Source organism: Pseudophryne corroboree, chromosome 6, assembly GCF_028390025.1.
Source record: "Pseudophryne corroboree isolate aPseCor3 chromosome 6, aPseCor3.hap2, whole genome shotgun sequence".
Lineage (NCBI taxonomy): Eukaryota > Metazoa > Chordata > Amphibia > Anura > Myobatrachidae > Pseudophryne > Pseudophryne corroboree.
This window is the reverse complement of record NC_086449.1, coordinates 356,594,448-356,617,640: the sequence shown is the minus strand read 5'-3', so window position 1 is coordinate 356,617,640 and position 23,193 is coordinate 356,594,448. Positions and strand designations below refer to the sequence as shown.

Sequence of the window (23,193 nt, the reverse complement as noted above, 5' to 3'; positions counted from 1 at the left end):
ACTGCTAAACTAGTATGAAGAAAAAAAAAAGCCACCACAGGTATACAATGTAGATGGATGGATAGTATAGTATTATATTACTTATGGACGACGAGTGCACTGACGACACAGAGGTAGGTACAGCCGTGGCCTACCGTACTGCTTATATATATATAATATACTGTATATAACGGACCTGGTGGACACTGTCAGCAGACTGCTAAACTAGTATGAAGAAAAAAAACCCACCACAGGTATACAATGTAGATGGATGGATAGTATAGTATTATATTACTTATGGACGACGAGTGCACTGACGACACAGAGGTAGGTACAGCCGTGGCCTACCGTACTGCTTATATATATAATATACTGTATATAACGGACCTGGTGGACACTGTCAGCAGACTGCTAAACTAGTATGAAGAAAAAAAAAAGCCAGCACAGGTATACAATGTAGATGGATGGATAGTATAGTATTATATTACTTATGGACGACGAGTGCACTGACGACACAGAGGTAGGTACAGCCGTGGCCTACCGTACTGCTTATATATATATAATATACTGTATATAACGGACCTGGTGGACACTGTCAGCAGACTGCTAAACTAGTATGAAGAAAAAAAAACCACCACAGGTATACAATGTAGATGGATGGATAGTATAGTATTATATTACTTATGGACGACGAGTGCACTGACGACACAGAGGTAGGTACAGCCGTGGCCTACCGTACTGCTTATATATATAATATACTGTATATAACGGACCTGGTGGACACTGTCAGCAGACTGCTAAACTAGTATGAAGAAAAAAAAAAGCCAGCACAGGTATACAATGTAGATGGATGGATAGTATAGTATTATATTACTTATGGACGACGAGTGCACTGACGACACAGAGGTAGGTACAGCCGTGGCCTACCGTACTGCTTATATATATATATATAATATACTGTATATAACGGACCTGGTGGACACTGTCAGCAGACTGCTAAACTAGTATGAAGAAAAAAAAACCCACCACAGGTATACAATGTAGATGGATGGATAGTATAGTATTATATTACTTATGGACGACGAGTGCACTGACGACACAGAGGTAGGTACAGCCGTGGCCTACCGTACCGCTTATATATATAATATACTGTATATAACGGACCTGGTGGACACTGTCAGCAGACTGCTAAACTAGTATGAAGAAAAAAAAACCCACCACAGGTATACAATGTAGATGGATGGATAGTATAGTATTATATTACTTATGGACGACGAGTGCACTGACGACACAGAGGTAGGTACAGCCGTGGCCTACCTTACTGCTTATATATATAATATACTGTATATAACGGACCTGGTGGACACTGTCAGCAGACTGCTAAACTAGTATGAAGAAAAAAAAACCCACCACAGGTATACAATGTAGATGGATGGATAGTATAGTATTATATTACTTATGGACGACGAGTGCACTGACGACACAGAGGTAGGTACAGCCGTGGCCTACCGTACTGCTTATATATAATATACTGTATATAACGGACCTGGTGGACACTGTCAGCAGACTGCTAAACTAGTGTGAAGAAAAAAAAAACCCACCACAGGTATACAATGTAGATGGATGGATAGTATAGTATTATATTACTTATGGACGACGAGTGCACTGACGACACAGAAGTAGGTACAGCCGTGGCCTACCGTACTGCTTATATATATAATATACTGTATATAACGGACCTGGTGGACACTGTCAGCAGACTGCTAAACTAGTATGAAGAAAAAAAAAAAGCCACCACAGGTATACAATGTAGATGGATGGATAGTATAGTATTATATTACTTATGGACGACGAGTGCACTGACGACACAGAGGTAGGTACAGCCGTGGCCTACCGTACTGCTTATATATATATATAATATACTGTATATAACGGACCTGGTGGACACTGTCAGCAGACTGCTAAACTAGTATGAAGAAAAAAAACCCACCACAGGTATACAATGTAGATGGATGGATAGTATAGTATTATATTACTTATGGACGACGAGTGCACTGATGACACAGAGGTAGGTACAGCCGTGGCCTACCGTACTGCTTATATATATATAATATACTGTATATAACGGACCTGGTGGACACTGTCAGCAGACTGCTAAACTAGTATGAAGAAATAAAAAGCCAGCACAGGTATACAATGTAGATGGGTGGATAGTATAGTATTATATTACTTATGGACGACGAGTGCACTGACGACACAGAGGTAGGTACAGCCATGGCCTACCGTACTGCTTATATATATATATATATATATATATATATATATATAATATACTGTATATAACGGACCTGGTGGACACTGTCAGCAGACTGCTAAACTAGTATGAAGAAAAAAAAACCCACCACAGGTATACAATGTAGATGGATGGATAGTATAGTATTATATTACTTATGGACGACGAGTGCACTGAAGACACAGAGGTAGGTACAGCCGTGGCCTACCGTACCGCTTATATATATAATATACTGTATATAACGGACCTGGTGGACACTGTCAGCAGACTGCTAAACTAGTATGAAGAAAAAAAAACCCACCACAGGTATACAATGTAGATGGATGGATAGTATAGTATTATATTACTTATGGACGACGAGTGCACTGACGACACAGAGGTAGGTACAGCCGTGGCCTACCTTACTGCTTATATATATAATATACTGTATATAACGGACCTGGTGGACACTGTCAGCAGACTGCTAAACTAGTATGAAGAAAAAAAAACCCACCACAGGTATACAATGTAGATGGATGGATAGTATAGTATTATATTACTTATGGACGACGAGTGCACTGACGACACAGAGGTAGGTACAGCCGTGGCCTACCGTACTGCTTATATATATAATATACTGTATATAACGGACCTGGTGGACACTGTCAGCAGACTGCTTAACTAGTATGAAGAAAAAAAAACCACCACAGGTATACAATGTAGATGGATGGATAGTATAGTATTATATTACTTATGGACGACGAGTGCACTGACGACACAGAGGTAGGTAGAGCCATGGCCTACCGTACTGCTTATATATATAATAATATACTGTATATAACGGACCTGGTGGACACTGTCAGCAGACTGCTAAACTAGTATGAAGAAAAAAAAAACCCACCACAGGTATACAATGTAGATGGATGGATAGTATAGTATATTACTTATGGACGACGAGTGCACTGACGACACAGAGGTAGGTACAGCCGTGGCCTACCGTACTGCTTATATATATATATATATATATATATATATATATAATATACTGTATATAACGGACCTGGTGGACACTGTCAGCAGACTGCTAAACTAGTATGAAGAAAAAAAAACCCACCACAGGTATACAATGTAGATGGATGGATAGTATATTATTATATTACTTATGGATGACGAGTGCACTGACGACACAGAGGTAGGTACAGCCGTGGCCTACCGTACTGCTTATATATATAATATACTGTATATAACGGACCTGGTGGACACTGTCAGCAGACTGCTAAACTAGTATGAAGAAAAAAAAACCCACCACAGGTATACAATGTAGATGGATGGATAGTATAGTATTATATTACTTATGGACGACGAGTGCAGTGACGACACAGAGGTAGGTACAGCCGTGGCCTACCGTACTGCTTATATATATGTAATATACTGTATATAACGGACCTGGTGGACACTGTCAGCAGACTGCTAAACTAGTATGAAGAAAAAAAAAAGCCACCACAGGTATACAATGTAGATGGATGGATAGTATAGTATTATATTACTTATGGACGACGAGTGCACTGACGACACAGAGGTAGGTACAGCCGTGGCCTACCGTACTGCTTATATATATATAATATACTGTATATAACGGACCTGGTGGACACTGTCAGCAGACTGCTAAACTAGTATGAAGAAAAAAAACCCACCACAGGTATACAATGTAGATGGATGGATAGTATAGTATTATATTACTTATGGACGACGAGTGCACTGACGACACAGAGGTAGGTACAGCCGTGGCCTACCGTACTGCTTATATATATAATATACTGTATATAACGGACCTGGTGGACACTGTCAGCAGACTGCTAAACTAGTATGAAGAAAAAAAAAAGCCAGCACAGGTATACAATGTAGATGGATGGATAGTATAGTATTATATTACTTATGGACGACGAGTGCACTGACGACACAGAGGTAGGTACAGCCGTGGCCTACCGTACTGCTTATATATATATAATATACTGTATATAACGGACCTGGTGGACACTGTCAGCAGACTGCTAAACTAGTATGAAGAAAAAAAAAACACCACAGGTATACAATGTAGATGGATGGATAGTATAGTATTATATTACTTATGGACGACGAGTGCACTGACGACACAGAGGTAGGTACAGCCGTGGCCTACCGTACTGCTTATATATATAATATACTGTATATAACGGACCTGGTGGACACTGTCAGCAGACTGCTAAACTAGTATGAAGAAAAAAAAAAGCCAGCACAGGTATACAATGTAGATGGATGGATAGTATAGTATTATATTACTTATGGACGACGAGTGCACTGACGACACAGAGGTAGGTACAGCCGTGGCCTACCGTACTGCTTATATATATATATATAATATACTGTATATAACGGACCTGGTGGACACTGTCAGCAGACTGCTAAACTAGTATGAAGAAAAAAAAACCCACCACAGGTATACAATGTAGATGGATGGATAGTATAGTATTATATTACTTATGGACGACGAGTGCACTGACGACACAGAGGTAGGTACAGCCGTGGCCTACCGTACCGCTTATATATATAATATACTGTATATAACGGACCTGGTGGACACTGTCAGCAGACTGCTAAACTAGTATGAAGAAAAAAAAACCCACCACAGGTATACAATGTAGATGGATGGATAGTATAGTATTATATTACTTATGGACGACGAGTGCACTGACGACACAGAGGTAGGTACAGCCGTGGCCTACCTTACTGCTTATATATATAATATACTGTATATAACGGACCTGGTGGACACTGTCAGCAGACTGCTAAACTAGTATGAAGAAAAAAAAAACCACCACAGGTATACAATGTAGATGGATGGATAGTATAGTATTATATTACTTATGGACGACGAGTGCACTGACGACACAGAGGTAGGTACAGCCGTGGCCTACCGTACTGCTTATATATATAATATACTGTATATAACGGACCTGGTGGACACTGTCAGCAGACTGCTAAACTAGTATGAAGAAAAAAAAACCCACCACAGGTATACAATGTAGATGGATGGATAGTATAGTATTATATTACTTATGGACGACGAGTGCACTGACGACACAGAGGTAGGTACAGCCGTGGCCTACCGTACTGCTTATATATATAATATACTGTATATAACGGACCTGGTGGACACTGTCAGCAGACTGCTAAACTAGTATGAAGAAAAAAAAAAGCCACCACAGGTATACAATGTAGATGGATGGATAGTATAGTATTATATTACTTATGGACGACGAGTGCACTGACGACACAGAGGTAGGTACAGCCGTGGCCTACCGTACTGCTTATATATATATAATATACTGTATATAACGGACCTGGTGGACACTGTCAGCAGACTGCTAAACTAGTATGAAGAAAAAAAAACCACCACAGGTATACAATGTAGATGGATGGATAGTATAGTATTATATTACTTATGGACGACGAGTGCACTGACGACACAGAGGTAGGTACAGCCGTGGCCTACCGTACTGCTTATATATATAATATACTGTATATAACGGACCTGGTGGACACTGTCAGCAGACTGCTAAACTAGTATGAAGAAAAAAAAAAGCCAGCACAGGTATACAATGTAGATGGATGGATAGTATAGTATTATATTACTTATGGACGACGAGTGCACTGACGACACAGAGGTAGGTACAGCCGTGGCCTACCGTACTGCTTATATATATATATATATAATATACTGTATATAACGGACCTGGTGGACACTGTCAGCAGACTGCTAAACTAGTATGAAGAAAAAAAACCCCACCACAGGTATACAATGTAGATGGATGGATAGTATAGTATTATATTACTTATGGACGACGAGTGCACAGACGACACAGAGGTAGGTACAGCCGTGGCCTACCGTACTGCTTATATATATAATATACTGTATATAACGGACCTGGTGGACACTGTCAGCAGACTGCTAAACTATTATGAAGGAAAAAAAAAGCCACCACAGGTATACAAAATGTAGATGGATGGATAGTATAGTATTATATTACTTATGGACGACGAGTGCACTGACGACACAGAGGTAGGTACAGCCGTGGCCTACCGTACTGCTTATATATATATAATATACTGTATATAACGGACCTGGTGGACACTGTCAGCAGACTGCTAAACTAGTATGAAGAAAAAAAAACCACCACAGGTATACAATGTAGATGGATGGATAGTATAGTATTATATTACTTATGGACGACGAGTGCACTGACGACACAGAGGTAGGTACAGCCGTGGCCTACCGTACTGCTTATATATATAATATACTGTATATAACGGACCTGGTGGACACTGTCAGCAGACTGCTAAACTAGTATGAAGAAAAAAAAAAGCCAGCACAGGTATACAATGTAGATGGATGGATAGTATAGTATTATATTACTTATGGACGACGAGTGCACTGACGACACAGAGGTAGGTACAGCCGTGGCCTACCGTACTGCTTATATATATATATATAATATACTGTATATAACGGACCTGGTGGACACTGTCAGCAGACTGCTAAACTAGTATGAAGAAAAAAAACCCACCACAGGTATACAATGTAGATGGATGGATAGTATAGTATTATATTACTTATGGACGACGAGTGCACTGACGACACAGAGGTAGGTACAGCCGTGGCCTACCCTACCGCTTATATATATAATATACTGTATATAACGGACCTGGTGGACACTGTCAGCAGACTGCTAAACTAGTATGAAGAAAAAAAAACCCACCACAGGTATACAATGTAGATGGATGGATAGTATAGTATTATATTACTTATGGACGACGAGTGCACTGACGACACAGAGGTAGGTACAGCCGTGGCCTACCTTACTGCTTATATATATAATATACTGTATATAACGGACCTGGTGGACACTGTCAGCAGACTGCTAAACTAGTATGAAGAAAAAAAAAAACCACCACAGGTATACAATGTAGATGGATGGATAGTATAGTATTATATTACTTATGGACGACGAGTGCACTGACGACACAGAGGTAGGTACAGCCGTGGCCTACCGTACTGCTTATATATATAATATACTGTATATAACGGACCTGGTGGACACTGTCAGCAGACTGCTAAACTAGTATGAAGAAAAAAAAAACCACCACAGGTATACAATGTAGATGGATGGATAGTATAGTATTATATTACTTATGGACGACGAGTGCACTGACGACACAGAGGTAGGTACAGCCATGGCCTACCGTACTGCTTATATATATAATAATATACTGTATATAACGGACCTGGTGGACACTGTCAGCAGACTGCTAAACTAGTATGAAGGAAAAAAAAAACACAGGAGTGTTTTTCAGGCAGACAAACGTATACTGGACTGGTGGTCACTGTCAGCAAAACTGTGCACTGTACTTCTGCTATAACTGCTCCCCAGTCCCCATAATTAGGCAGATTGAGCAGTGCACTCAGCACAGATATATCATGCAGCAGTGCAGCACACTGAGCACAGATATGGTCGAGCGTTCTTTTCATGTAGAGAAACAAAGGATTAAACTCACTGGTGGTAAACCCTGCACTGTACTCCCTAACAGCTGCTCCCCGTCCCCAATCCTCCCCACAATTATAAGTACAGTAAGTCACTCAGTCTTTATACTCAGTCTTTTTCTACTATAACGGAGAGGACGCCAGCCACGTCCTCTCCCTATCAATCTCAATGCACGTGTGAAAATGGCGGCGACGCGCGGCTCCTTATATAGAATCCGAATCTCGCGAGAATCCGACAGCGGGATGATGACGTTCGGGCGCGCTCGGGTTAACCGAGCAAGGCGGGAGGATCCGAGTCGCTCGGACCCGTGTAAAAAAATTGAAGTTCGGGCGGGTTCGGATCCCGAGGATCCGAACCCGCTCATCACTACTAGATATATAGACAGACATAGATATACAGTAGAGATAGATAGATATATAGACAGACATAGATATACAGTGGAGATAGATAGATAGACAGTAGAGGTAAATAAATAGACACGAGAGAGAGAGAGAGAGAGAGAGAGAGAGAGAAAGATTTCAGTGCCATGGTATTTAAAATAATAATAATTTCAAAACATACTTTCTAAGCCTGGCAGCTACCTGGCTTTCTACTCACTGGCTCCGTTGTTAGCTGCTAGGCTCCGAGTATTCACTGCAGCTGCAGCCAGCCCCAGAGCTCCGGTCCGTCCCTCTTCCCATCAGTCAGTGCGGCCAACAAGAGAGAGAGAGACCGCTGCAATGCGGGTGGGGGCAGAGATGAAAAGGGCCAGGTGATGATCCTAAGCGGTTGGAGAGCCCCGAGTCCCCCTTCCTCCTCCTCGTATGACTGTAGCGTCTCTGCTCCTCTTCTCATTACGGCCTCCCCCCCCCCCACTTCCCCCGTTCCGACGCCTCTGGACAGGCGCAGCAGGCGGCAGAGGGGACGTTTGCTCAGCAAAGGGATACTGAGCAAGGAGAGCGCCTCTCCTTCCTGGCGCCTCCCTGCACTGCATCCCTTTGCTGAGCGGTGAGCGCCGGGCCTGCGTCTGGTATAAGTAGGCTTACCATACTACCCCTTTAAACCAGGACACTTATGAATTATACAGGTTCTGTCCCTGATTAAAACCAGGTGAAATGTAGGCTTGAAGTTAGCCAGCCACTGAACCTGTGTAATTCATGAGTGTCCCGGTTTAAAGGGATAGTATGGTAAGCCTAGGTATAAGAGTAGACGCCTCGTGCATGCATGTGTGTGTGGATCACCTGCAACACCATCAGCCGGCTGAGGAACCCTGAGTTTACGCAGACCGGCCACTGCAGCTCTGTCACTGAGGCCAGGAAACCCCCATTGGAAGATAGAGACCGTGGCCTTGGCACTCCCACAAAATGGAGGCAACACACCTCCTTTTGTGAAACAGAGAGCATTGCTGTCCACTCCACATCTCCAAACGGCTGTAGACGGTCAATCACCTGACATCTGCAGCCACTTTGCAAGCAACAATGCAGGACCCATACTCATACTTGCCGACTTTCTGGCTGCTCAATTCAGGAGGAAGCAGCCAGGATGGCTCAGCCGGGGGTGGGCAAGCGTGAGGATGACGTGTCCCAGGGGGCAGGGGTGGTGGCGAGGGTGCAGTACAGGGGCGTGGTGGCCGAGGCACGTCATCACAGCCATGCTCCATCTATAATTATTACCATCATACAGCTGGGGGCAGGGCTAGGATGACGTGATGCAGCTAGAGTTTCGTCATCAGCCACCCGTACTGCCCACTTTACTCACAAAGTGGGCAGCCGGGACCAGGGTTATGCAGAGATACCAGGAGACTTGCCTACCCTTCAGGGAGGGGAGGGGGGGCAGGAAGGTCATCCAATTTTCGTGAACCTCCCATCCGATCTGGTAGAGTGTAGGCAGGTATGCTAATACTGCACATGCACAGTATAGGACCTACACATGCGCAATGTACCAGACATCGGTACATTCCGATTTTACCAACAGAACAACCACACCCGAATTTCTGATTATCATTATTGTTTCATGTATAGAGAAGTCATTATCACCTCAATTAAGACTTTTGCTGCACCACCATCTTCAAGCTGAGACGACCAACTCAGGCTGCTTCATTACAGTTCCCATTATCCTTCCTCATACACATAATCTGTCCTTAGAATTACTTGGGCATGTCTGAAGGTGATTCTTGAGCTACCCTGTCAATTTAACTGGATTTGAGACTAGTTATTATTAATCTGTAGCTATTAAGAGCGATAATCTGCTAAAGGACAGAGATGTGGGGATTAATTTAAATGTGACCCACTAACCTAACACAGATATGTTACACAAACAGACAAAAACACATCAATCATACATGGATGGATTTAAGGGTCAGGTCACCCTTAGGCACAACAGTAATAGCCATCCTCCACCACCCAATTTTATTATTATGCATTGTTTGCTTACGAGCTCTCATTTACCAATTGTCAATTTAATATAAAAAATATATTATTATTATTAATAATAATAATAATAATAATAATAATAGTAGTAGTAGTATAAATAACTAGGTGACTCATCATGCCCTATGGGCACTCTTCACACCGTCGCAAGGTGCTATGCCCCGTTAACCCCTGCACGCCTTTCTGGCGTTCAATATTTGTATTATATGGAGTATTACTGCATTCTTAGTTTTGTTAGTGGTTAAATATTGCATGACGAAAGGGCGTCCGATGGTGAAGGTGGCCTAGCCCCTTGTGACGGTGTGAAGAGCACCAGCAGGGTACAGAATAGAGGTCTAAATGATTCAGCTGCGTTTATACACACAGTGCCCACAGGTAGCAGCGCCACTTATACACAATGCCCACAGTTAGCAGCACCACGTATACGCAATGCCCACAGGTAGCAGTGTCACTTATACACATAATGGCCACAGTATTAGTGTTGCTTATTAGCCCAATGTCCATTGGTAGCACCTATACTCACAGAAGTTCAGTGTGTGTGGTGGGGGGGTCTTTGAAAAGGGGGTTGGGTGCAGTGAAGTGGAGGTGCCTCTCCGTGCCGCTGATCACCCCTGATTCAGGGAATCGCTGGTAGCGGCTGCGGATGGTGTCCAATTTGCTGCGTGTGGTGGAGGGGTGGGTGCAGAGAGGTGCTGTAGATGGGGGAGGGGGTCCAGAGGTGGTACGGGTGGGGTATGGGCGGTTGCGGGGGGGTTTGTGGATGGGGGAAGGGGTGCAGAGGTGCTGCGGGTGGGGGAGGGGCAGGTGCATAGGGGTTTGCGGATGGGGGAGGAGGTCTAAAGGTGCTGTGGGTGGGGGATGGGCGGGTGTGGGGGGGCACAGATGGGGTCTGTAGATGCTGCTGGTGGGGGAGGGGCGGGTGCGGGGGGCCGCGGATGAAGGAGGGAGTCTGGAGGTGCTGTGCGTGGGGGAGGGGAGGGTACAATCGGGGTGCGTGTGGGGGAGGGGTGGGTTGAGGGAGGGATGTGGTTGGGTTAGGGGTTCCAGAGGTGCTGTGGGTGGGGGAGAGGTAGGTGCTGGGTGCCGCGGATGGGGTATGTAGATGCTGCGGGTGGGGGAGGGGTGGCTGCGGGGGGGGGGGGGGGGGCGGTGGATGGGGAAGGGGTTGAGTGGTGCTGTGGGTGGGGGAGGGGCGGGTGGGGTGGTTGCAGAGGAGGTGCTGTGGTTGGGGGAGTGGTGGGTGCTGGGGTGTGGCGGGTGGGGTAGCGGGTCCAGAAGCGCCGCAAGCAGGGGAGGGGCGGCTGCGGGGGGTGCCGTGGATGGGGAGGGGTCTGTGGGCACTGCGGGTGGGGGAGTGGTGACTACAGGGGAGCCGCGGGTGGGGGAGGGGTGGGGCGGCTGTGGGGGTGCAGCTGGTGGGGGATGGGGTGGGCCAGGGGTGCCACGGGTGGTGGAGGGTCGGGTGCGGTGGGTGTGGGGTTGCTGTGGGTGGGGGAGGGGCGGGTGCGCGGGTCAGGACGGAAATAGACACAGCAGTGTGTGGTCAGGCAGGGAGCGCGACCTGTGCGTCTTAGGTGCGTCTGCTTGTCATCATTGATATTTAAAGTGCTCACCACTCACCAGCAAGTTAAGGGATCATGCCCTGCATACAGCCACCAAGATCTGTGACTCTATGACTCTGACTCCGCCCAGCATTGTGACTCCGCCCAGCGTTAGGAAATGGGTCAGAGACACAGATCTGGGCAAATATATAGCAGATAATAATAATAAAATAATAATAATAATAATAATAATAATAATAATAATAATAATAATAATAATACAAAAAATAACACAAACCATGAACTATTACATTTCATTATATTTTTAATTATGTATAAATATTTTCTAAAGAGGACAGCTTACAGGGGCAGTCTGTGCATGTCCTATGCTTCCACACTCAACTCAAGATGGCCTATGGTAAAGTGGTTACTGGTAAATTTTGGATTGACAGTAATAAAACAAGCATGCAAGTACCAACACCCCTCCCCACAGCACGTGCATAATGGGAAATTCCCCATTGCAAACATCTCCACTCACCATCACAATATGCAAGATACTGTATGTAAAACTGACCAGCTCCCATCAGTCTTCCCCTCCTGGTCAGCCTTACACTAAATATAAATGCAAATTCTGAATAATTATGTTATGCTTTTTATCTAGGCTGAATATTAACGTAAACACAGCTGTCAAAAGGCAAGTAATTCCCAACCAATAACAATGTTATTAGATATTTATGTCATACCTGCCAACTGTCCCGATTCCAGTGGGACAGTCCCGCTTTTCGGACACTGTCCCGCAGTCCTTCCCGCGGGCAGCAGTATCCCGTGGGCGGGTGGGGGGTTCAGTTGTGGGAGGCTTTGATCACCCGTTGCCCTGCTCTACAAAGCAGCCGGTGATCACTGAATACATACTGTGCGCACGAGCACAGCATGTATTCAGTGCTAGGTGGGGGTCAGGGGGCTGCCCAGCTGCTCGGGGAGCGCTGGGCATGCCCCCAAAAGGCTGGAATAGGTTGGAAAGGCCACGCCCACTCAGATGAGGCCACGGCCCCATGACCGAGGCCACACCCCTTTTCGGGTCGCCATGAGGCTCCGCTGCGTGATAGTCCCGCTTCCGTTTAAGCTAAAATTGGGAGGCATGTTTATGGGCTTATTCCAGTAGTTTCCAAACTTTTTGGAATCACGGCGCCCTAGAATATCAGATTTTTTTTCACGGCACCCCTAGGCCAAACATTTCTTATTGAGGAATTTAGAAAGAAATATTACATTAAGTAGATCACGTTTATATGTCATCCTTAGGGTCAGTTGTGTGGTGAGGGACAAGATTTGCTTCTGTTTGGCCACATATTTTCTGACTGGCAGCCACCAGCACTGGTTTTGCCTATTATATTGACCATGAATAATTTTAATTAGTCCTGGACCACCAATCCAGGGCACCCCTGCAAGTGTCCCGAGGCACCCCAGGGAGCCACGGCACACAGTTTGGGAACCTCTGGCTTATTCAATTCATACCTCACAACTGTCCCAATTTTGAGGGGACAGTCCCGTTTTTCACGGTCTGTCCTGCTGTCCCACTCACGGGTTGCAGTGTCCCGCGGTGGGGTGGTGGTGGTGGTGGGGGGGGGGCTGTTGGGAGATCCCCATGTCACTCTGTGCTCTGAGCAGCGGGGCATGACCGGCAGCTCACTGAGCGCTGTTCATGCCCACATGGTGATGAAAGCGTGGGCATGGTTAGCGATCGATTGCCATGAGGCCACGCCCTATCTGTGAGGCCTTGCCCCCCTGATTAGAGGCCACGCCCCCTAATTTTGGTCACATGCCAAAGATGTCCCTCTTCAAGGGACAAAGAAATTGGGAGGTATGTTCAATTAGACCCTGCAGCTAAATAGCCATGCTGGGAGAGTAAATGAGAGATTTTACCATTCGCGATAAACTACAGATGCAAACTTTTTTTGCAGCTGGAGCTGCAAGGAAATGTCAGCAAGAAAAGGCTCTATTGGGGTTTATCGCGCTGGAAATACCGATTGATTCTGTTGTTTACTCTGAATCAGTGGATAAGCATGTATTGACATACTGTATATAATATATACACTATACAAATAGAGAGAGAGAGAGAGAAAAGGTCTGAGTGGCATAAGTTATGTAGACAAATGTAGCTCAACGTGTTTCCCTGGGTTAAAATATCCCAGCTTCCTCAGGAGCATAAGTGCATAGTGATTCAGGTCTCCCTATAAATACCTGTATTAATAATTGCATAAGGATTCACACCTGAATGGTATTAAAACAAATAAAAAAACCGTCCAGCAAATATCAGCTATACTTAAAAAAACACATGGGGCCTGATTCAGCATGCGTTGGCAGTTGCCAGTCTTCGAGTTTATACAAATGGTGCTACACATTCAGTGTCAGACTGGGGCATGAAGGGCCCACCGGTGGATGCAGTTATAGGGGCCCATACTTGGGGGTGTGGCAAGCTTACAAAGGGGGTGTGGCCAGCCTCCACATAGGCTTGAAATACACAATAGTTTAGTGCAGTGTAATGCAACATATCTACCATGTATAATACAAGTGCACAGTCTGGAACCTGATCCCTAGGGGAAGGAGTGGGCACCCAGGCAGTGGGGCCTACCGGTGGTTTCCCTGGTACCCCTGCGGGCCAGTCCGACCCTGTACACATTCCTTCCCTTGTGGATATGCATTCAGCCGAATGTGCAAGGACTGAAATGCTCACTTTTAGTATCTGTACATGCTGTAAAAGACGGTGTGTCCTTATACGCCACCATCCGTCACACCACTGAAACGTGCCAGCCCTATGGCAGGTGCAGGTATTTATTTTACACACCAGCAACACTGCCATTGCATGCACATTAAGCCTAATTCAGACCTGATGGCAGCAGCAAAATTGTTCTCTAATAGGCAAAACCAAGTGCACTGCAGGGTGGCAGACATAACATGTGCAGAGAGAGTTAGATTTGGGTGGGGTGTGTTCAAACTGAAGTCTAAATTGCAGTGTAAAAATAAAGCAGCCAGTATATACCCTGCACAGAAACAAAATAACCCACGTCTCTGTACTTTATATTTGGCCCCCCCCCCACCCCCCCCACCCTGCACTGCACATGGTTTTGCTCGTTAGAGAACAATTTTGCTGCTGCCTGAATTGAGCCCATTGTATGGTCTATTTTTATGTGCATTACTATCCACCTCCCATTGGACATTTGACAACCTTACAGTATGTCTGTCTCAACTGACACAGAATCAGTGTCCAAAGACGTAATCATTGGCTGTGACACGCCCCAAAAATGGCCACGTCATGCCTTCATTTAAGTCGCCACTCCCCATAACCTCTCCCAAATGTTCCCTATCTGCCAATCACACTGCATCTAAATCCACCCTGTGACCACCGTGGCAGCACATGTGCAGTACGACTCAGATGCAGTAGACAGAACATTGGTAATTTGCAAAAAAAAAACTAAACTGCGTCCACCACTGAATCCGGACCATTGTCCCCATAGCTACAGAACTGTGGAGACTACTTACACATGACTGTATGTTTTCATCAAATTTATAATTCTGCTGAAGATATCATTTAAAACTATTTTGATTTTGTAATAGATTTTCCTTTAAAGTCTACTGAAAATGAAATAAATGATACAGTATTATTTTACATTTTAAAAAAAAATTTCTTCTAGAAAACAACTGATTGTTCATTTTTCTGCATATAAACTGCATTTCCTTTGTTTTTTCCTTCCAGGCAGTGCGAGCGATTAATGGTTGTGACCATGACACCACACCTGAAGAATTCACCAATCGAGTTTTTGACAAGATTGATATAAATGGAGATGGTGAGAATAAATGAGAAAACAAAACTGCTCTTTTCAAGGTGTAACCTTGACAATATGTTATAATATATTGGTGGTTATTCCGAGTTGATCGCTCGCTAGCAGTTTTTAGCAGCCGTGCAAACGCTAAGCCGCCGCCCTCTGGGAGTGTATCTTAGCTTAGCAGAAGTGCGAACGAAAGGATTGCAGTGCGGTTACAAAAACGGTCAGTTACCTCCCAAAAACGCCCCTTTCCTGTCAATCACTCTGCGGCCAGCAGTGCGACTGAAAAGCTTCGCTAGACCTTGTGTGAAACTACTTCGGCCGTTGTGAAAGTACGTCGCGCGTGTGCATTGCGCCGCATAGGCATGCGCAGAAGTGCCTCTTTTTTGCCTAAACGCTGTGCTGCGAATGAAAACAGCTAGCGAACAACTCGGAATGACCCCCATTGTACTGATCATAGAAGGTAACATCCACTATAGACAAAAAGCATACTTATCATTAATCTTAGTATGTACATCATTACTCGCACCGCAATGGGATTCCCAGCTAATAGGAACGAGTCCAGAGGTACTGTAAGTGCATTATATAGTCACACTTACTCGCACCGCGAGGGGACTCCCAGCTAATAGGAATGAATCCAGAGGTACTGTAAGTGCATTATATAGTCACACTTACTCGTACCACAGGGTGATTCCCAGCTAAAGTTACTGTAAGTGCATTATATAGTCACACTTACTCGCACCGCGAGGAGACTCCCAGCTAATAGGAACGAGTCCAGAGGTACTGTAAGTGCATTATATAGTCACACTCACTTGCACCGCGAGGGGACTCCCAGCTAATAGGAATGAGTCCAGAGGTACTGTAAGTGCATTATATAGTCATACTTACTCGCACCGTGAGGGGACTCCCAGCTAATAGGAACGAGTCCAGAGGTACTGTAAGTGCATTATATAGTCACACTTACTCGCACCGCGAGGGGACTCCCAGCTAATAGGAACGAATCCAGAGGTACTGTAAGTGCATTATATAGTCACACTTACTTGCACCGCGAGGGGACTCCCAGCTAATAGGAACGAGTCCAGAGGTACTGTAAGTGCATTATATAGTCACACTTACTTGCACCGCGAGGGGACTCCCAGCTAATAGGAATGAGTCCAGAGGTACTGTAAGTGCATTATATAGTCACACTTACTCGCACCGTGAGGGGACTCCCAGCTAATAGGAACGAGTCCAGAGGTACTGTAAGTGCATTATATAGTCACACTTACTCGCACCGTGAGGGGACTCCCAGCTAATAGGAATGAGTCCAGAGGTACTGTAAGTGCATTATATAGTCACACTTACTCGTACCACAGGGTGATTCCCAGCTAAAGTTACTGTAAGTGCATTATATAGTCACACTTACTCACACCGCGAGGGGACTCCCAGCTAATAGGAACGAGTCCAGAGGTACTGTAAGTGCATTATATAGTCACACTTACTTGCACCGCGAGGGGACTCCCAGCTAATAGGAACGAGTCCAGAGGTACTGTAAGTGCATTATATAGTCACACTTACTCGCACCGCGAGGGGACTCCCAGCTAATAGGAATGAGTCCAGAGGTACTGTAAGTGCATTATGTAGTCACACTTACTCGTACCACAGGGTGATTCCCAGCTAAAGTTACTGTAAGTGCATTATATAGTCACACTTACTCGCACCGCGAGGAGACTCCCAGCTAATAGGAACGAGTCCAGAGGTACTGTAAGTGCATTATATAGTCACACTTACTTGCACCGCGAGGGGACTCCCAGCTAATAGGAACGAATCCAGAGGTACTGTAAGTGCATTATATAGTCACACTTACTCGCACCGTGAGGGGACTCCCAGCTAATAGGAATGAGTCCAGAGGTACTGTAAGTGCATTATATAGTCACACTTACTCGTACCACAGGGTGATTCCCAGCTAAAGTTACTGTAAGTGCATTATATAGTCACACTTACTCACACCGCGAGGGGACTCCCAGCTAATAGGAACGAGTCCAGAGGTACTGTAAGTGCATTATATAGTCACACTTACTTGCACCGCGAGGGGACTCCCAGCTAATAGGAACGAGTCCAGAGGTACTGTAAGTGCATTATATAGTCACACTTACTCGCACCGCGAGGGGACTCCCAGCTAATAGGAATGAGTCCAGAGGTACTGTAAGTGCATTATGTAGTCACACTTACTCGCACCGCGAGGGGACTCTCAGTTAATAGGAACGAGTCCAGAGGTACTGTAAGTGCATTATATAGTCACACTTACTCGCACCGTGAGGGGACTCCCAGCTAATAGAAATGAGTCCAGAGGTACTGTAAGTGCATTATATAGTCACACTTACTCGTACCACAGGGTGATTCCCAGCTAAAGTTACTGTAAGTGCATTATATAGTCACACTTACTCGCACCGCGAGGAGACTCCCAGCTAATAGGAACGAGTCCAGAGGTACTGTAAGTGCATTATATAGTCACACTTACTTGCACCGCGAGGGGACTCCCAGCTAATAGGAATGAGTCCAGAGGTACTGTAAGTGCATTATATAGTCACACTTACTCGCACCGCGAGGGGACTCTCAGTTAATAGGAACGAGTCCAGAGGTACTGTAAGTGCATTATATAGTCACACTTACTCGCACCGTGAGGGGACTCCCAGCTAATAGGAATGAGTCCAGAGGTACTGTAAGTGCATTATATAGTCACACTTACTTGCACCGCTAGGGGACTGCCAGCTAATAGGAACGAATCCAGAGGTACTGTAAGTGCATTATATAGTCACACTTACTCGCACCGCGAGGGGACTCCCAGCTAATAGGAACGAATCCAGAGGTACTGTAAGTGCATTATATAGTCACACTTACTCGCACCGTGAGGGGACTCCCAGCTAATAGGAATGAGTCCAGAGGTACTGTAAGTGCATTATATAGTCACACTTACTTGCACCGCGAGGGGACTCCCAGCTAATAGGAACGAATCCAGAGGTACTGTAAGTGCATTATATAGTCACACTTACTCGCACCGCGAGGGGACTCCCAGCTAATAGGAACGAATCCAGAGGTACTGTAAGTGCTAGAGATGAGCGGGTTCGGTTTCTCTGAATCCGAACCCGCCAGAACTTCATGTTTTTTTTCACGGGTCCGAGCGACTCGGATCTTCCCGCCTTGCTCGGTTAACCCGAGCGCGCCCGAACGTCATCATGACGCTGTCGGATTCTCGCGAGGCTCGGATTCTATCGCGAGACTCGGATTCTATATAAGGAGCCGCGCGTCGCCGCCATTTTCACACGTGCATTGAGATTGATAGGGAGAGGACGTGGCTGGCGTCCTCTCCGTTTAGACACTTGATTTACTAATTTTGGGGAGCATTAGGAGTACTCAGTAGTGTACAGTGCAGAGTTTTGCTGATAGTGACCAGTGACCACCACTTTTATTTATAATCCGTTCTCTTCCTGAAAAAAGCGATACACAGCACACAGTGACTCAGTCACATACATACCATATCTGTGTGCACTGCTCAGGCTCAGGCCAGTGTGCTGCATCATCTATATATATTATATATCTGTCTGACTGCTCAGCTCACACAGCTTATAATTGTGGGGGAGACTGGGGAGCACTACTGCAGTGCCAGTTATAGGTTATAGCAGGAGCCAGGAGTACATAATATTATATTAAAATTAAACAGTGCACACTTTTGCTGCAGGAGTGCCACTGCCAGTGTGACTAGTGACCAGTGACCTGACCACCAGTATATAATATTAGTAGTATACTATCTCTTTATCAACCAGTCTATATTAGCAGCAGACACAGTACAGTGCGGTAGTTCACGGCTGTGGCTACCTCTGTGTCGGCACTCGGCAGCCCGTCCATAATTGTATATACCACCTAACCGTGGTTTTTCTTTCTTTCTTTATACATACATACTAGTTACGAGTATACTATCTCTTTATCAACCAGTCTATATATTAGCAGCAGACACAGTACAGTGCGGTAGTTCACGGCTGTGGCTACCTCTGTGTCGGCACTCGGCAGCCCGTCCATAATTGTATATACCACCTAACCGTGGTTTTTTTTTCTTTCTTTATACATACATACTAGTTACGAGTATACTATCTCTTTATCAACCAGTCTATATATTAGCAGCAGACACAGTACAGTGCGGTAGTTCACGGCTGTGGCTACCTCTGTGTCGGCACTCGGCAGCCCGTCCATAATTGTATATACCACCTAACCGTGGTTTTTTTTTCTTTCTTTATACATACATACTAGTTACGAGTATACTATCTCTTTATCAACCAGTCTATATATTAGCAGCAGACACAGTACAGTGCGGTAGTTCACGGCTGTGGCTACCTCTGTGTCGGCACTCGGCAGCCCGTCCATAATTGTATATACCACCTAACCGTGGTTTTTTTTTCTTTCTTTATACATACATACTAGTTACGAGTATACTATCTCTTTATCAACCAGTCTATATATTAGCAGCAGACACAGTACAGTGCGGTAGTTCACGGCTGTGGCTACCTCTGTGTCGGCACTCGGCAGCCCGTCCATAATTGTATATACCACCTAACCGTGGTTTTTTTTCTTTCTTTATACATACATACTAGTTACGAGTATACTATCTCTTTATCAACCAGTCTATATATTAGCAGCAGACACAGTACAGTGCGGTAGTTCACGGCTGTGGCTACCTCTGTGTCGGCACTCGGCAGCCCGTCCATAATTGTATATACCACCTAACCGTGGTTTTTTTTTCTTTCTTTATACATACATACTAGTTACGAGTATACTATCTCTTTATCAACCAGTCTATATATTAGCAGCAGACACAGTACAGTGCGGTAGTTCACGGCTGTGGCTACCTCTGTGTCGGCACTCGGCAGCCCGTCCATAATTGTATATACCACCTAACCGTGGTTTTTTTTTCTTTCTTTATACATACATACTAGTTACGAGTATACTATCTCTTTATCAACCAGTCTATATATTAGCAGCAGACACAGTACAGTGCGGTAGTTCACGGCTGTGGCTACCTCTGTGTCGGCACTCGGCAGCCCGTCCATAATTGTATATACCACCTAACCGTGGTTTTTTTTTCTTTCTTTATACATACATACTAGTTACGAGTATACTATCTCTTTATCAACCAGTCTATATATTAGCAGCAGACACAGTACAGTGCGGTAGTTCACGGCTGTGGCTACCTCTGTGTCGGCACTCGGCAGCCCGTCCATAATTGTATACTAGTATCCAATCCATCCATCTCCATTGTTTACCTGAGGTGCCTTTTAGTTGTGCCTATTAAAATATGGAGAACAAAAATGTTGAGGTTCCAAAATTAGGGAAAGATCAAGATCCACTTCCACCTCGTGCTGAAGCTGCTGCCACTAGTCATGGCCGAGACGATGAAATGCCAGCAACGTCGTCTGCCAAGGCCGATGCCCAATGGCATAGTACAGAGCATGTCAAAACCAAAACACCAAATATCAGTAAAAAAAGGACTCCAAAACCTAAAATAAAATTGTCGGAGGAGAAGCGTAAACTTGCCAATATGCCATTTACCACACGGAGTGGCAAGGAACGGCTGAGGCCCTGGCCTATGTTCATGGCTAGTGGTTCAGCTTCACATGAGGATGGAAGCACTCAGCCTCTCGCTAGAAAACTGAAAAGACTCAAGCTGGCAAAAGGCAAAGCACCGCAAAGAACTGTGCGTTCTTTGAAATCCCAAATCCACAAGGAGAGTCCAATTGTGTCGGTTGCGATGCCTGACCTTCCCAACACTGGACGTGAAGAGCATGCGCCTTCCACCATTTGCACGCCCCCTGCAAGTGCTGGAAGGAGCACCCGCAGTCCAGTTCCTGATAGTCAGATTGAAGATGTCAGTGTTGAAGTACACCAGGATGAGGAGGATATGGGTGTTGCTGGCGCTGGGGAGGAAATTGACCAGGAGGATTCTGATGGTGAGGTGGTTTGTTTAAGTCAGGCACCCGGGGAGACACCTGTTGTCCGTGGGAGGAATATGGCCGTTGACATGCCAGGTGAAAATACCAAAAAAATCAGCTCTTCGGTGTGGAGGTATTTCACCAGAAATGCGGACAACAGGTGTCAAGCCGTGTGTTCCCTTTGTCAAGCTGTAATAAGTAGGGGTAAGGACGTTAACCACCTCGGAACATCCTCCCTTATACGTCACCTGCAGCGCATTCATAATAAGTCAGTGACAAGTTCAAAAACTTTGGGTGACAGCGGAAGCAGTCCACTGACCAGTAAATCCCTTCCTCTTGTAACCAAGCTCACGCAAACCACCCCACCAACTCCCTCAGTGTCAATTTCCTCCTTCCCCAGGAATGCCAATAGTCCTGCAGGCCATGTCACTGGCAATTCTGACGAGTCCTCTCCTGCCTGGGATTCCTCCGATGCATCCTTGCGTGTAACGCCTACTGCTGCTGGCGCTGCTGTTGTTGCCGCTGGGAGTCGATGGTCATCCCAGAGGGGAAGTCGTAAGCCCACTTGTACTACTTCCAGTAAGCAATTGACTGTTCAACAGTCCTTTGCGAGGAAGATGAAATATCACAGCAGTCATCCTACTGCAAAGCGGATAACTGAGGCCTTGGCATCCTGGGTGGTGAGAAACGTGGTTCCGGTATCCATCATTACTGCAGAGCCAACTAGAGACTTGTTGGAGGTACTGTGTCCCCGGTACCAAATACCATCTAGGTTCCATTTCTCTAGGCAGGCGATACCGAAAATGTACACAGACCTCAGAAAAAGAGTCACCAGTGTCCTAAAAAATGCAGCTGTACCCAATGTCCACTTAACCACGGACATGTGGACAAGTGGAGCAGGGCAGGGTCAGGACTATATGACTGTGACAGCCCACTGGGTAGATGTATGGACTCCCGCCGCAAGAACAGCAGCGGCGGCACCAGTAGCAGCATCTCGCAAACGCCAACTCTTTCCTAGGCAGGCTACGCTTTGTATCACCGCTTTCCAGAATACGCACACAGCTGAAAACCTCTTACGGCAACTGAGGAAGATCATCGCGGAATGGCTTACCCCAATTGGACTCTCCTGTGGATTTGTGGCATCGGACAACGCCAGCAATATTGTGTGTGCATTAAATCTGGGCCAATTCCAGCACGTCCCATGTTTTGCACATACCTTGAATTTGGTGGTGCAGAATTTTTTAAAAAACGACAGGGGCGTGCAAGAGATGCTGTCGGTGGCCAGAAGAATTGCGGGACACTTTCGGCGTACAGGCACCACGTACAGAAAACTGGAGCACCACCAAAAACTACTGAACCTGCCCTGCCATCATCTGAAGCAAGAAGTGGTAACGAGGTGGAATTCAACCCTCTATATGCTTCAGAGGTTGGAGGAGCAGCAAAAGGCCATTCAAGCCTATACAATTGAGCACGATATAGTAGGTGGAATGCACCTGTCTCAAGTGCAGTGGAGAATGATTTCAACGTTGTGCAAGGTTCTGATGCCCTTTGAACTTGCCACACGTGAAGTCAGTTCAGACACTGCCAGCCTGAGTCAGGTCATTCCCCTCATCAGGCTTTTGCAGAAGAAGCT

At 45.5% G+C, this 23,193-nt stretch overlaps 1 protein-coding gene across 1 annotated transcript in view; it reads left to right on the top strand.

Moving 5' to 3' along the window:
* Window positions 1-23,193, top strand: part of LOC134932306 (guanylyl cyclase-activating protein 1-like) — a 236,832-nt gene that overhangs the window by 50,476 nt on the left and 163,163 nt on the right. The window contains exon 3 of the mRNA XM_063926621.1: window positions 15,531-15,621. Coding sequence (XP_063782691.1) covers window positions 15,531-15,621 — 91 coding nt within the window. The remainder of the gene's footprint in view (window positions 1-15,530; window positions 15,622-23,193) is intronic.